Here is a 16,348-nt window from a genome sequence, read left to right on the forward strand (position 1 = left end):
AGAGAGAGAGAAAGAGTCTCTCCTTTCCAAGTGGTATCAGTCCAGCTGGGGAGATGAGACCAGTGAAGTACTAATTCTGGCATTCCCTGCTGTGGTCCAGCCTGAGGTTTTCTGATTTAGAGAATAAATTGGCCAAGCACTTCCCAGGCTAACAGGTAAGAAGCTCAGATTTTTGTCAAACTATGAATATGCCTGAAACCAGGACCTTTTGTCATTTGCTAGACAAAAAGCATGAGTTAGTGAAACCCATCCTTGCAGCTAGCCAAGTACAGTTAAAGTCATGTTCCCACTGTAATCTCTGATCAGTTCTGTTACAATTTAGCGAAGCATTTAAGTGTTTGTCTTCAAGTTTGATTTAATCATACTCTGGAGAGATGTCTGCTGAAAAGAGCTGCTGTCTGAATCAGGGCCTTGGGAAACAGCCATGAAATGACAGAGCAGGTGCTGGACTGTAAAATAAGGGAGGAAAAAAAAATTTTCTTCCGATCATTGGGGAGCCCGGTAGAAACTGGGAGAATGCTACAGTATAAACAGTGATGGAAAAGGAATGAAAAGCATCTCTAAAAGGATGGTGTGGCCAGTGCCAGAAGGGCGGGCTGGGGGGCAAGGGTGAGAGCTGATACATCACCATCCCTTACGTGGTCTGCTCACTGAGGTCTCAATGACCATGCTCTGTATACAGCTGCCTGGGCTGTGGATATTTTCTAGGATTTGCTGTTCCACTTTTGTAAATAACAGAGACTTTCTGAGAGCCTGTATTTGGTGCTCCGTGGGACACAGTGTCCTTTGTCGGATGTATGCCATATGACTGGGTTGGTGTCTGTTACTCCCTAAGGAAGGGTCTGGCTCTCTCCTAAGGATTGGGACAAACACATGTCACTTTCCACAAGGCAAAAGCCTGGGGCATTTGTTGTTCCTTCACCAATCTGGAGTTCTGCTTTTATGTGTCCTGCTCTTTGGCTGTAGTGATCCTTAGAGATTTCCTTAGCAGCAAGATCCATAAAAAGCAGTACTGCACAGGGCAGGTGTTCATTTTCAGACATTGCGACCCAATCTGGTGTTTGGGCCAGGGAAGAACAAGAGGCATTTCTGATGCCTGAGGGCAGGCCAAGTTTCAAAAGCTCTTCCAACCAACTGGGGGAAAAAAATTCTATCCCTTTACCTTATATTTTAAAGTAGATTTTTGGCTTGAAAAAAATGCAGGAGAATATTTTAATAATAGTAGGAAGAAGAGGCCAAGTCAAAGAATAATAATGGGGCTTTGACTAAGTCATTAGAAATATAGTGGCTTCTAATAGGAAGTATTGGGCAACCCGAGGCAATCAGTGCTGCTTTTCTGCATGTGCAGAAGAATGAAGGTACATCTAATTCTGCAGGACTGCTGGCTGCATGGTAGGACAAATGTTAGCACTTTGTTTTCTTTTCTTCCTGCAGGGTATTCTTAAAATCTCTTACTAGCTCTCATCTGAAAATTAAGCAAATTGCCTACAAACTGCCAGCAGTGCCCTTTCCTTCACCTTTGTCTGGCTGTTTGCCTTTGGATCAGAGCTTCTCATACAAATTTGGAGAAGATAGGTTAAATACAAATAGACAGAGAACACTCCAGAGTTGGAAATATTTCATCATGTTTCTGTGAGTAGCACAGCAAAGCCCTCTGAGTGGTGGGGACCTCTCTCTGCTGGTAAAAGTATGGTGTGGGATGGTTCCTTCTGGTGATCATCTTGGTTCTAATGCTCTGAGACACCTACGTTTATGGTACGTGGTGCCTAAAAGCTGCTCAATGCATAGCATCAGTATGAGGCAAGTTGTACTAGTGTGTTTGACCTCCTTGTGTATGGTTTGGTGAAGCCAGATTTTCACAGAGCTAAATATTACGGATCTTCAAATATAGACTATGCAAGATTCAGACAGGAGTCCGTGGATCACAGGATGAGCAGTGAGATATACTCATGGGATTCCCATTGCAAGTTCAATGGTGACATATGTACAAGACTAGTTTCAACTCTATAGTCTTCCAAATTATTTTTGTTTTGGGGCAGACTTAAGACTATTTAAATGCTAATGTTTCTGTTGAACATGTCATAGCTTCTATAGTGTGTGACTTTCAGATTTGTTCATCCTTGATGTGCTACTTTTTGGTAATCATGTGCATCAACAGTTCTTCTACACGTTAACATATTTCAAGGCTGTGTAGGAGTTATGTGCCAGAGGGAGTAAATCTAGCTATGTATATAAGGTAAATTACAAATGTGGATTATAAGTGCGAGAATCAGGGACGTTCCATACCAAAATACCTCACTTGAGTCAAGTGGCCTATTTGAAGAACTCCATTAGCTTGTAGTAATAGCAGGCTTTTATCCATTGTATATACCAGCACAAATCAGATGCTCTTATCCAAGTGCTTCCTCTCAAAAGAAATTAATCCCAACTGTCTGATATCTATCCAGGCTAAAGTCATCCTCCAGACCCTTTTCATTGCAGGCTGGTATCAACAACAGAATTGGGACCCTTGGTATCAAGCCTACTAGCTTCTGTTTTGTGAAGTGAAGTAATAACTATGTTAGGAGGTAGCAGTCTAAGACATTCATCTTCAAACACAAAAGTTACTTGTAGTTTATTTTTCTGTTTTGCACTTAAATGGAATTTATTTATGTCTGTGTAACTGGGGGAGGTATTCAGGTGTCTGTGATGCTCAAAGGCTTTGGATAGGTATCCTGGTATACTTTAATTGGTAAGCCTGTGTGATGCAATCTTGGCCCCGTTAAAGTCAGTGGCAAAAAAATCTCACTGACTATAGCCACAATTAAATTTGAGCTTGAATTTCAGAGTGGCGTGTAGGGTTGTAGTCTTGTGCATCTTGCGAACTTGTGGAGTTATTTAAAAATAAATATAGGTAAAATTGTGTTCCAGAAAATGACTCTACTCTCAAACCGTGTATTCTGCTAGTTTCTTTTTAGATGAGATTTTTTCTCAAGACTTTTTTGTTACCATAAGCAGTTATGGTACTTTCTTGATCAGAGACAGCTCACTTGCTCGTACTAGTTTACTAATTTTCATTAGCATATTAATGTATGTGTAGCAGGGGTAAAAAATAATCACATCTCCTTTCTCTCCCTTTGCAGGCTCTCTACAATTCAATCAAGAATGAGAAGCTTGAATGGGCAGTGTAAGTATACTGCATGGGATTTAGGAGTTTAAAAATAGTACCTGAGTAGTAACCTGTTTATAATTCCTGTGCCACTATCTGAGTGGGCTCCAAAGCTTGTAGAAGATAGCCAGTGTGTGTAATGACTTTGCTTTTCTGTTAATGAATGACCTGGCAATACTGCCTCATCTGTTTATCCAGTGAGGGGAGTTGTTAGTGATAGGAGCCAATTGCATTTGTAAGGAAAGAGGACATTTCATTTTGTAGGAAACTTCAGCCTGAAAAGAGAGAAATTAAATCCTCTCTTGTTCTGTGACTGCATAAATAAAACAGATGTTGACTTCTCCCTTTATCTTTCAGTACATTGTGTCAGAACCACTGAATAGAAACACACATCTTGGATTGAGTTTCCTGCTGTTGGTTTATTGTCTTGGTTTGTCTCCTGATTAATTATGGATAACTTGACAACAACCTAATATGAAAGATGATAAATAGGACAAAGTCTGATATCCCCCTATCCTTAGCTGCTTTTGACAGACTAACACTTGTTAACTACTGAAACAATGAAGATGAGAGAGCTTCCATTTCTAATCATGTTAAATTGACGTTTCTCTGTGCTTAGGTTTAATGTGGTCAAGGTATGCCAGCACAGAGCAGAAGGGTCTGCTTTAGACCTTGCCTCTTGCAGAACAGTGTATTTTGGTGTAAAATAGAATGATGTTTCTATCTTCATGGATTTACCTATCTGAAGCCTCACTTTCCTAAGACTGCATGCTACTGCATCTTTTGTGCCAGCAGTCCTAACCACTGCCATAGGTCTTGCAGGCCCTCTGACTTCTGATCTTCCTTAAGTTTAAGTTCTGCAAGTGAGTATCTTGTCAAGGCATAAAACATTGCTTGCAAGGGCTGGTTATCCCAACTGGGATCGCAGCCCCTGTTTTGGAAATGTGTTAGGTAACGTCAGGGTAGTGAGGAAGGTGTACTGGCAATGCGAACCACTGGGAAGTGCAACCTCTGATGAGCCTTATAAGAAGCAGGGTGAGACATTCTCCCAAACCATGTGTTGGGTCTGGAGCATGCTGTGTGAATATCACACCTCACAAGATCAGAGCGCTTTGCAGGATACCTTCTCAGAGGTACTTTAGACCCAGCAGAATCTGTTATGACTTTCACGTCAGAATTTTTCTCCTGGCAAGAGACCATATTGTGTTTAATCGATTTGGGCAGCCTCCAGGTGGGAATTGGCTCATGCTTGGCTCTGCTCCCATGAGCTTCAGTCAAGGTGATTTATGCGATGACCTGGTCCTGTATAGGTAATAACTTCTTTGGCATTTACGTAGTCCAGACTATATCCATTGCTAATGAATAGTTGGGGGGCGGGGGGAGGAATGCAAGCAGGCTGGAAGAGAGGGAAACCAGAATCTTAAATTAGGCTTTGGGATGTGGTTGTAATGCAACTCGGGAAGATAGCTGGGACTTGTGTGCAAATTATTTTCTACGCTGAGAAACACAGCTTGTTCTAGACAAAGCTGAAGAGGTAGTACCTTTAGATTAGGCCTGAGAGGGATGGCTGGAAGAGGGAGCATGAAGACATTTCTCACTGTTATTCTGCTGTGGGTTGGTATAAAGTAACCTCAAGCAGCCTCAGGACTGCCTGAGCTGGAGGGAGAAGGCAAATCACTGTCTCTTGATCTGCTGCAGAGGAAGGTGAGTGGGAAGGAAGTGTGGTCAGTTTTGCTGCGAGAGGACTGAGAAAGGTCCTGTCTGTCCTTTCCAAAGAGTATTCCTTTGCTTCACCTGATGGAGGTGGCTGTGGAAGAATTGGGAGGTAAGGCAATGTGGAAATATGGCTGCAAAATCCAGCATAACCTCCCTCATGGTGCTGTTAAGATGAAGGAACACCTTTCCTTTAGCTAAAATCCCCTTGAGGATCTAAAGCTGTTTTTTATGAGCTGAGAAGCAGTTTAAGAGCTTCTCTGGCAATGCATTATTGGTGGATTAATGGCTGTCTGTAAGTCCTTAGGCAGGGACGGCTAACACTGATGAGTGAGATGGGGAAGATTGCTACCCGATCCTAATCGCACTAATTACAAGATAGCATGTGTCATCATACGAAGTAGGTTGCTGTCCACTTCCAGTAGAATTACAGTCTAGTCCTAAGCCCCCTGAGAGGAAAAGCTACCATTGAATTCAAATTTGTAGTCAAAAGAAGTGGCACCTTTAATCAGCAGATGTGCTCCTCCTCTATTTCCGCAGGTATTCAGTAGGACAAATACTCGTTTATGCTGTATGAACAAGGAAACACGAGTACAGCTCTGGGAGAGAATTTACATTAGAATTCCTTTCTCTGCAGTACTTGCAGGTTCCAGTTCCCTAAAAGGTTAGAAGTGAATCACATGCCATGATCTATAAAATAAGCCAATCTGACCCGGAATCCATGGAGAACTGGTAAATGTAGCTCTTGAGTGCAAACTTCCACCTGCCCCCCCCCCCCCTCCCAGGTTTTTGATTAATTTTCACAACAGAACTACCAGGAGGTATTCTGTCATTTACTGGTTGTTTCCTCTTGCCCGCCTGCCTTGAGTAAAGCAGTGTGGGAAAATTGACCATCATATGTATGATTTCTGTCTCTTGTCCCATTCCATGTTTTCTCTGCACTGCATACCACTCTAGATCTCTTCTCTCTGTTGGACTTTAGTTCGTTTCCTTGAACTGCTGGTCAAGCACAAAGTAGCCAGGCCTCACTGAAGTCGCTGGCAGAAATTCCTACTGGTTGCAGTGAAGCCAGGCACTGTTTTGTCCAGTTAGTCCAATCCACCTTGTTTTCAGCGTGCTGAGGTCACTGGAACTACCCCAGTTTGGTGCATTTAGCTATGATAATCGTGTAATAATTTCTCGTGCTTCTTAAACTTCTCCCAAGGGACTAGATTTTTTCATGATTTTTTTTTTTCATACTTGATTGGGAACGTCTTGTTCTGCCCTGACATCACCTGTAAGACTAAATGAATTCAAGATCCTGTGAATACGAATGTTGAGAAAAGATAACACTGATGAGAGGTAACTGGTTGTATTCTTTTGAGTTGTATAAAGGCTGTTGCAGAGATAGGTGTGAATAATTCTTCACACCCATTGTGGATGGGCTTATATTTGAAACAAGAGAATTCGATGTTAAACATTAAAAATAAAAATAAAAAATCTAGCAATAATTCTTGTAAACCAGCAAGTAGCTTTGCCAGAGCGAGCTATAGAAGTCCTTTCACTGGAGATTTTCCTGAGCTGTTTTTACAAGTATCTGTCTAGAATGGATTATGAAGAATGGATCCAGCCATGGATATTAAGAGATGGTTTAGCTGACCTTTTAACATCCCTTCAGTCTCATTTTGTATAATTTTACATCCCGGGTTTTGTAGGTGTTCCTTCTCCTTTGGCTTTTGCATCAGTTGTTGTCAGCTTTCAAGTGAATAAGAAAAATGAGTTTGATTTTCAAAGGTGCCAGAGCTAAATATGTTTTGTTTGCACGATGTCTGCATGGAAATGTGATGGTGAACTTTGTTCACCATTGCCTGTAATATGTCTGCCTTCTGCTGCAGGTGATACGAGTAATAGAATAATCATCTTAAAATAAACTGAATAGTAATTTGGAATTAATAATATGAAATCCCAAATTGCTGTTTACAAAATTGCAGAAACTAGATGGCTGCATTTGAGCCAATAGTACCTGGGATGCTGAGACTGAGCTGGTTATAATGACATCTGTGCTGAAGCTCACCCTTTTCTAGGTCAAATCCAGAAATCTCTCTCCATTGTAATTACCATTTCTTTTCTCAAATTCTAGGATATTTCCTGCTTGCAGCTTAATGATTAGTTTTAGAGAGGGGTTGGCTGGTAGTCACCTGGCGCTCCTTTCTTCTCTCCTCCCTTTGGGAAAGATGCCAAGGGGAACTTCTTTCCATTGGCTTCTCAAGTCACAGTCTTGATAAAAATGCTGTCTGTCCCACAGATTTGTATAATTATATGTTACACATAGGAATATTTTTTAAATGCCATTTCTTTTAAATTGATGAACCCAGTCTTTTTTCTTGCCATGTCATGTAAGTTTTCTATTCAAACAAAGGCAAAGAAGCATCCATGTACTTCTTATCAGTCCTTACCTGACTCCAGTCCTGACCAGTATTATCCGTCTGACTTCAGAGGGTACACAACCAAAGACCATCATTACCTGAACTGTTTTGCTGCTTTGAAACTCCTCCCAATCCTCCTTCCTTCTTCTTCTTGACTGCCAAAGTAAAATGAAGCATTTGAAGAAGTGGGTCCCAGAGCCCCTGATTTTGTCTCTGCTGCTGCTAGGTATTCAGGGTCAGAGGGAGATAGAAGGTGCTCAGCTGTTCATCCCTTCCTTCATGTTCTCTGCAATGCTTGTGCATCTTGACATCCGAACTGTCAGTGTCCAGGTCTAACAAGTGCATGAGGCTTCTGAGTCTCAAGGATGTCCCATTTCCACTGTCAGTTTAAAGGGCCATTTAAAGGCTTGTTTTCTGCTGCCAGCTGTCAGGACAGCAGATGCCATTATGTACTTGTCCGCCCTGTCTGCAATTTGTCTTTTGAAGACAATTTAGTTGTCCCAGAGATGCTGAATTTGAGAGCACCACCCCCAGCACTAGGGCTGTCCAGGATCCCTGTAACTGCTCATCACAGCTCTGGTGGCTGCTTGCACAGGGACATTCCCAGAGGACAGGATCAGTATTGGATAACCCGCTTCCATGGATCCGAAGAAGATAGCACATTCCAAAAAATCCTAAGCCATTTACTGCAGTAGGTCTCTGCTGACAAGGAGAAATCCATTGTGTCCTTGGCTGAGATCCCAGAATTCACAAGGCACTTAAATGTGACAAATCAGCTTGAGTGCTTAGTGCCCTAAGAAAGATTTTAGTCTGGATTAGGCACCGTGAAATACACAGAGAATTGGGTGGAAAGAATGTGCTCCTGGAACAGACACATTTAAGAAGTGTGTGCCACACAGTGGTCTGTCCTGGCCACCAGCTGGTCAGAGCAGTAGGCGCTGGAAAGGCTGGGGACAACCAAAATTGTCAGAAATTCCTCCCCTTTTTAGCTTCGGAGAGGGCTTCAATCAAACTGTGCACAAGGATACCCTTATTGCTTTAACCAGCAAATAGTTAATTGCATATATCTGTGTTCTTAGTGGACAAACACAGACTGGTAGCCTGGAAGATGCAAGGACTGGTCTCCTGTGCAGGAATCAGATCTTCCAGTAAAAGTTTGACTCACCTTATTAATCAGAAGACCTTTCCAGACCACACCACGATGATATGTTGCACTACCATAGCTACCTTCTCCACAACTGAATCAAGTGTCTGGCAGCTTTCTGAGGCTCTCAGGCTGGTTGTCAATACTTAGCACCCATACCCATACTGCCAAAAAGTTTTACCCTCTGACAGAAGAGTGGTCCTTGGCTATACTGATTCTGATTCTGAGCCTGGAAGTTATTTGGGAGCCTGCTGGGCTTAGACCATGCCAAACATGAGGTAACATGAGAGGTGATCAGATTCAAGTAGTTGGGAATGTTCCCTGGCACTGCTGAGTGCACTGATTTGGCCTCCGTGTCTCTGGGTTTGGTTTCCTTGTTGTCATATCAGGTCATTACCCTGGTATCTCGTCAGGCTAAATTCCCCAGGAAGCTAGCAAAGGCTGGGATGTTACCTGATCGTCCCTATATCCTGCAGTTCTTGGAGGATGTTCCTGTGGGTGGTCGTTTGCACAGGCAGATGTGGTTGCAGCATGTTGTAAGAGGAGCTTTTGGACTGATGTATTTTTGCTAATTGCTAATTCTTGCTGATCCTTGTCTGATAAACACCTGTGAATGTATGCATGTTGGGAAGTTTTGCTTTGGGTGCTGATTATCTGGGTCCAGTGAAATGCAGCAATTTAAAGTTTTACCTTCCCTCCACAAGTGGTCATCATTGCACTGAAGTGTTAATGATTTTTTTTTGTCAGGTGCTGGTTTTAAGAGAAGCCTTTCTACCCTATCCTTCAAATGGCAGCCTTCAGCCTCCCTGTCATACCTTGGGCAGTCACCGGGAGAGGAATGTGTGGGGACTTCAAAGGAGACAGGGCTGCTTTGTAGTCTGACACTAACTATGATTCCTACAGATGTGCCATCCAGCCAGATTCGGTGGCCCGTTGTTTCTCTGAAAACTATCGTTTTCAGAGATGGACACCCTTTATTTTCTAAGTTGCTTTATCCTTTTTGCTTTTGTCTGTGACGAGCAAGAAGGCATTCATTAGGTAGGCAACACTTGTGACTTGCTGAAAGGGTTGCATTGTTGTTCCCAAGAGCTGTGTAGAATACATTGTACTAATAAGTAACATTTTGAGCAGCATTTTGTTTCTAAAATACAGATAACATAATTCACCTACTGTAGTTTTTATTTTTAAATTACTACTTTTGTGCTAGTCTGTGGAGGAAAATAAAGAAAAGGAGTTAGAGGCTGTGTTTCATATGCTAAGTTAAGGAGTAAGCCACAGCGATGTGTAGTAATCTAATTCTTTTCATCTACATATGAATTCATGGAGAAATTGGAGATTTTTCAGGAGAGCCCAGCAGGCAAATATTTCCTATTTTAGCACTCGGATAAGTGGAAATAAAAATAGGTGTAGCTGGAGGACAGAGAACACTCTTGAAAGCCTGCCTTTTGGCAATGTAAAAGGCAAACTTTGGCTTTCTTTAAAATCCAGCTCCTATGAACTGTGCTGGTGAAGTAGGTGAACTGTAGCTTTGCTATGATCTCTCTGTGTTTTGGTGCGTGTCTAGGTTTCTCACTGCATAGGGTCCTGTATGGAGTGGGAGGTATGTTTTAACAAGGACTGTGCAAGGGTTACTGCAATGAAACCTTGCTGGTCAGTTGCTCACTCATTCTTGTTTTTCCTTACTTCTTAAGGGATGAAGAAGAGAAAAAAAAATCTCATTTGGAAGGTACAGATGAAAAAGATAATGGGAACCAGACGAAGGCTGTAAGTCGAATTGGTAACTCTAACAACCCATTTCTGGACATCCCTCATGACCCCAATGCTGCTGTGTATAAAACTGGATTTCTGGCTCGGAAAATCCATGCAGATATGGATGGAAAGAAAAGTAAGTATCTTTCACACTTAACATCTCTCTTCCTCTCTTCCTCGTTATCTCTGCACAGAGCCACTTAATGATGAGACTGTGTGGTTCTCAAGGTGAATAGTACTGCTTCATTAGGGGAAATTGCAGCAGTAACAAACAACAAAGCAATTGGATTATTGCACTCTTGCTATCAGGCCAGGATTTACATTGTTCGGTCCTATTTGTAGCTACTCTAATGCATGTGCATAATGAGTAATATGATACAGCAAAGCAGTGTGAATCTTTTGTGCTAAAAGAAAATGAAGTGCATGGTTTACAGAAGAGAAAACAATTGCTAGTGAATTACAGCTCGTCTGTAGTAGCTTGATAATTCTCCTTTTCCTTATGTTATACCAGATTGTTTCAAGCCTTCCTTCCCTTCTAGGTCTGTCTTTAAATAAAGGCTGGTTTTGATCTCTGCTTGGATAATCCTTTAAGTATTTCCTTCCCTTCTTCCCCGTCTTGTGCACATAGCTGACAAATTCAACAGCTTTTGGTAACAGTCAGAATTATGCCATGCAATTTATCCCTGCCCCTGTAATAATCTTGCTGTGTCTGTTATTTACTTTAATTGTCCTCTTTCCTTCTCATCCTACTTCCATTCTTGGTGCACTAATTATCAAAGGCCTTTGATTTGACTGGGTGTGTCTGTTGTTGTTCAGTTATCTTCAATTAGGAGTTGGACTCGATGATCCTTTTGGTCCCTTCCAACTCAGGATAGTCTACGATCCTATGATTTTATGTTCAGTTTGTTTTCAGCTTATGGTCTTGGAAACAGCAGAGGCTACTCAGAACATCTGTATTTTTCCCAGCCACTATTGAAGATCGCCTACCAATGGCCCATACTGTTGGGTTGAATTCTGAAGGCAAAAGGGAACTTTGTGGTTGGTTTCCACTAACTGCAACTCTCTCTAGTTAGGCCAAGCTCTTTTGCATTGGCATATTGTGCTAGTGTATTTTAGGAGGTGCATTTGGAGGTCACTGTTTTCAGCCTGAAGACTGGCAGCTGGACAATTAAATCCAAGTGGAGATGTCGTAATCGAACCGATCAGATTCTTTGTGATGACTGGATGTTTTGAATAGGTTCTTCTTTATTAAACTTATGTTTACTTAACCTTAAGTAATTGTATATGGTTACCATTATTAACTTAATTATAAATATTCAGAATCACTCATTATTCAGTGCACTGGATATTGGCATTTTTGGGATAATCCTTTAATGAGTAATGTAATTAGGGCCGTGCCTTTAGAATTTCCTTTGTACATTAGAGGCTTGTCTCTCATTGTCATGCAACTCTTGAAAAAGTTACATTCAGACTTCCTAGTCATAAGTAAAATGAAACTAATTTTTAAAGTTAGGGCTTTTCATATTTCATTTCTTAAAGTAATTGTTGCAGGGCCAAGATCAGCTTGTGTGGGATTGCTAATGAGGTGGTGTGATTACATGCTATACATATTTCCTTAAGAAAGGAGTACTGAGGGCTGAAGCACTTAACGAGTCTAGAAGAGAAGGACATAACAGGGGCCAGTGGCTGGAAGCTGAGATGAACAAATGCCAATTAAGAATAATGCTCATTGTGTAAGATGAGAATGATTAACCTCTGGAGCAAGGGACTAGTAATTTCTTCACTGCCACTTGGTGTCTTCAGATCAGAATGAGACACTTTTTGAGGGTGATGCTTTAGTCATGTATTAATCTCAGTACTGAGGTCAGCATGATGCTGGTCAGTGGTGCGTGCTTGGCGGAGAGTGAACTGAGATGCTTCTGGTCGCTGTGACTGTACAGCCTGTGCCTTCTCGCCCTGTACCACAGCTGAATTTCAGACTGCAGCTTTCATGCTGAATTCACCTCCCTGCTCCCCCTCCCACCTTCTTTTCCCACTGCTTGTTCCTGGGAATTTGTGGGATGGATATGTTGTCTCTCTTATGCTCTTCAGTGCCACTTCAGGTTTCTTGAGGGGTGATTTTTTTTTTTTCTTAGGATTTCATTTGGCTCCCCTCTCCATCCACTTCTTTAGCTTCCCCAGTGGCTGCAGGAAGAGGGGTGAAGCAGCAGTGCCCGCTGGGGTGTGCAGCAGCTGCAAGAGGGAAGGATGCTCTTGGGAGGTGTTGATTTTCAAGCTGTGTCTGAGCAGTGCCTGCCAGCCTGTTTTGGCATGGAGAAAGGGTGTTCCCTACTGAAAGCACCGCCACGGCACAGAGCTCTGACATAGCTGTACAGGGGCAGTGTACACCCACCCGCAAGAGCACAAAGACCAGATCTCTCTGGCCTGTTTTCTGCGTTGCTCCTGTTCCTTTCTGATCCAGTCCAGGGCTGTCGTCAGGGCTGTTTTATTACTTTATCTCACAGCAGGTATGTGCAGGCACTGTGCTGAGTTGCATTGTCCTTTGAAAAGGAGAGTACAAAGGAGGTTTAACACAGGACTAATGTAGCTCTCCTGTTGCCTAGACAAAGTGTAAAAATGGATCTGAGTTAAATGGGTTTTCATTTGTTTTCTTTGCAGCTCCCCGGGGAAAGCGAGGCTGGAAAACCTTTTATGCTGTGCTGAAGGGAACAGTCCTGTACTTGCAGAAGGTAGGAGAAATCACTGTCTTTTGGAAAGTAATTAAAGAGGGATAAAGCAGCAGGCATCTTCTCCACTCTCACAGCCCACCTCCAGGTTCCTTTCTCTCTGACACACAGTATAGCTCTTCTCTCTGTCTCCCATCCTGTTTACACACGCATTCAGACATGAATCCTCTCACTGACACCCTCCCTTATTTCACAGCTTCAAGTTCAGTCCCATTGTCCCCATCCACATGTCCACCCTGTCAATTCCAGTTTATACCATTGCTGTCACTCATGACTGACAAAACAGCCAGCTTCACCAGCAAAGACGGTGTCATCTCTCTGTGTCTTGCATACATTCCTCTGGGCTGCTTTTAACACTGCAGTTGATATGTATGACTTCACCCTCCTGTAAGGCTGTCCTCCTTTCCAGTCTTTTCTCAGTATACTTTTCTGCAATGCCTGCAAGAGCAGCTGCAAAACAGTTTAACAGCAGCTCTGTCTTGGTAGGAATCTGCTCCATCGCAAAACTGGAGGATACCATTTTTTTTTCCTAAATCAAGATAGAAACACTTATTTCTAACAAATTTTATTCCCTGCCAGCAAGAAGTCTAAAAAAAAAAAAAAAATCAGCTCAAACCCTTCAAGTCTTTTGGCGCAAGCTTAGATGTATTATTATACAGCTTTAACTATAAAAGTCTTAAACTGTAACTTGTTCTGGAAAGTGAGATGTATTATATGAGTGAGAACTGACAAAATGAAATAAATGGTAGCAGCTAGGTAGATTTTTAAGGCTTTTTGACCCCAAGTGTAAGTGAAATGTTATTGAAATCGGTGGTGTCTGTCCACGTTGCCCTGCATTGTAGAATTTTGCTCCATTGAAAGCACTTTTACATTTCCAATGTGTTTTGTGACTGTCAGGAGTGCAAGTTGAAGTGCATAATGTTGTTTCTTCCTTTCCTGCTCTGGTTTTCTGAAGATGTTGGTTTCATTGGAGACAGAAATTTGAATAGTTTGGATCAAATTCTTACAGCATGTGGTTTATGAGGTGGATGGTCTTGCACTCAGTGCCTGTTTGAGAGGGCTGAAATGCTGAAGCAGACAAAGCAATCTGCAGGCAGGAGGAAAAGGTTTGGGTTGGAAGTTGGGTGTGGCATGCTCAAAGCCAGTGCAGGAGGCTTGAACGAAGTCTCCCTAATTGCATCTGACCCTTCCCTCTCTCTGGTCCTTTTGGTGACAGTACATTGCAATTTTAGTAAAGTGGCATTCCTGGCAGGTTTGTATTTGCCCTTTCCTGTGTATATTCAAGACAACTGCTTTGATTTCTGGAGTCATATTTATCAGTTGCCTGCAAAGGCTGCATGGCTCCCTAAGAAGCAAGAAGGTTCCTTGTCCATGGCACATGAATTAATTTCTTGTTTGATCCTTGAGGGTTGCTTAGTAATCATTCAAGGGTAAGAACTGGAGATGCTGTCTATTCTAGAGTCTTAATTAAAAACTTCTGCATGTATCACTGGAATACTACTTAAAAACACTTTTCCTTTGACAACATGTAGAGATGCTGATGTACCATGCAAATTTTCTGCAGCAGTTTGCTCTCGCCACTGTCACCCTCCATCCCTTGGAAAACAAGAGAGTAGTTTCACATCTGACTGCACATTTGCAGAAGAAAATGCATTGGTGGAGTTCTTGTTCTCATTTATTTGTTATTTGTGTATCCTGCACTTGTCACAGCACTTGAATTCAGTGGTTACAGGGTAGTTACTTTGCAAAGCTGCTCTTTCCCACCTAGCTCTGAAACCACTTTCTCTGAAGCTGCAGCACAGTGACAAGCAAGACTTATGGTTTAGTGCCAAAAACAGTTGACAGAGGGGTCTGATGGTAAATGGCTCACTCCAAGAGTGATGGGGTAGCTACGGGCCACCCCGAGGTGCTTGTAAATCCTGCTCAGCAGCAGTGCCTTGTACTACAGCAGTGAAACATAATCTGGTTTCTCTTCAGCTCCAGAAGGTCCAGCAGGGCTTTGCTTCAACCCTGAAACAATCTTTGCTCTGTTAAGCTGTGGCTTAGAAGTTGAGGATGACAGGGTTTTAAAACATGCAGCTAGACTAACCTTAGTTATAGTAAAAGTCAGTGAACTGTTGTTTAATTCTGGAGTAAGCATACACCAGGAGACAGAAATCTTCCTAATTTCGTAAAGTTCAGGAGCATTTTAGAACAACTTGTTTTCTTTGTAGAAATCCCGAACTCTGGTGGTCGTCATGGGCAAGGGATTTCCATGGCTGTTTCCCTTCTCTCCTGATTATGTGGTGCTACTGGGCACGGTGCACGCACACACAGGTTTTCCCTCTTTCTCTCATTATCTGTACATCTGTGGAGGGAACAGCTGTGATGATAGTTTCATTACACCGAGTGCTATTCAAGCAGAGGAGGGAGAAATCTCACTGTTCTAGGTGCTGTACGCACACAAACATACAAGCCTCTGCACTATTGCTTTCTGTATTCATCTGCAGCTCAGCTGTTTCCTCAAGACACTACTCCAGTATAAATATTAACAGCTGTGATTCCCCCATTGGGTAGTGTGGGCCTGATTCGCTTTTCGTTCTGTTTGTATCCCTGTCTACATCGCCTTGTTTTGCTGTCAAAGACCATAGACAAGAGTGGTTCCTTAAATGGTGATCATTTGAGATTTACAGGTGAGTTTATCTGGGCAGTCTGGTCTCTGCTTACTTTTTTTTTTTTTTTTCCAATTGGAAGTGTTCCAGTGCTAATTACTGTGCTGCATATTGTTTCTCTTTTTTTAATGAGTGATTTGAGAGAGATGGTTTCTGAATTAGTGAGCACAGAAGCCACCGGAGGGGCTCCGTGGAAGCTATCACAATTAGCCAACTAAACATGCCTGCACAATATTATATAAAATGAGAAGTTTGACATGTTTGGGATGTTCGCTCTGACTCTGGACATCCTCAGGCCAAGGTTAATTTCCTGCCCTCTGTTTATAGCAAGAGGAAATTGGAAAGTAGGAGCTTGACAGAATGTCTGTTCTCTAGACTGACATGGGATGTGATGTGCATGCAGACGAGAGGTTTGTAAGGAGAGGACACAGGGCTGACCTCACCTCCTTGCTTGAAATTGCTTATGGGCAGGCAGGGCACGACATGGGCGACATGTTTCGACTCTGCTCTGAGGTTTGTAACATCTTATACACCTTATAATGTGGGATTTCAAATATTTTTATGTAACTTTTCTCCAACGTGGTTCCTCCATTAAATTAAAAAGAGAGAGAGAGGAGGAAAAAAAAGCCATAATGATGTAAAGAGATCAGTGACAAGACTTTCTGAAAGAAATAATTTTGCATCTGTCACATGCAACTGAGCAGAGAAACCCACCCACGGGTACGTTGGCTGATGAAAAAAACCCATTGCCGTTCTTTGGTCTATCAAAAATGGATACAGAAACACGCTGACTCTGGGTCAGCAGAAGATGG

At 42.3% G+C, this 16,348-nt stretch overlaps 1 protein-coding gene across 10 annotated transcripts in view; it reads left to right on the forward strand.

Moving 5' to 3' along the window:
- LOC311426703 (PH and SEC7 domain-containing protein 3-like) overlaps positions 1-16,348 on the forward strand; it is a 107,464-nt gene that overhangs the window by 67,786 nt on the left and 23,330 nt on the right. For all 10 annotated transcript variants that reach the window (XM_084503253.1, XM_084503255.1, XM_084503249.1 and 7 more), the window contains 3 exons: positions 3,123-3,166; positions 10,102-10,295; positions 12,818-12,888. In XM_084503253.1, coding sequence (XP_084359379.1) covers positions 3,123-3,166; positions 10,102-10,295; positions 12,818-12,888 — 309 coding nt within the window. The remainder of the gene's footprint in view (positions 1-3,122; positions 3,167-10,101; positions 10,296-12,817; positions 12,889-16,348) is intronic.

This window comes from Aythya ferina, assembly GCF_964211825.1.
Source record: "Aythya ferina genome assembly, chromosome: Z".
In the NCBI taxonomy this organism is placed as follows: domain Eukaryota; kingdom Metazoa; phylum Chordata; class Aves; order Anseriformes; family Anatidae; genus Aythya; species Aythya ferina.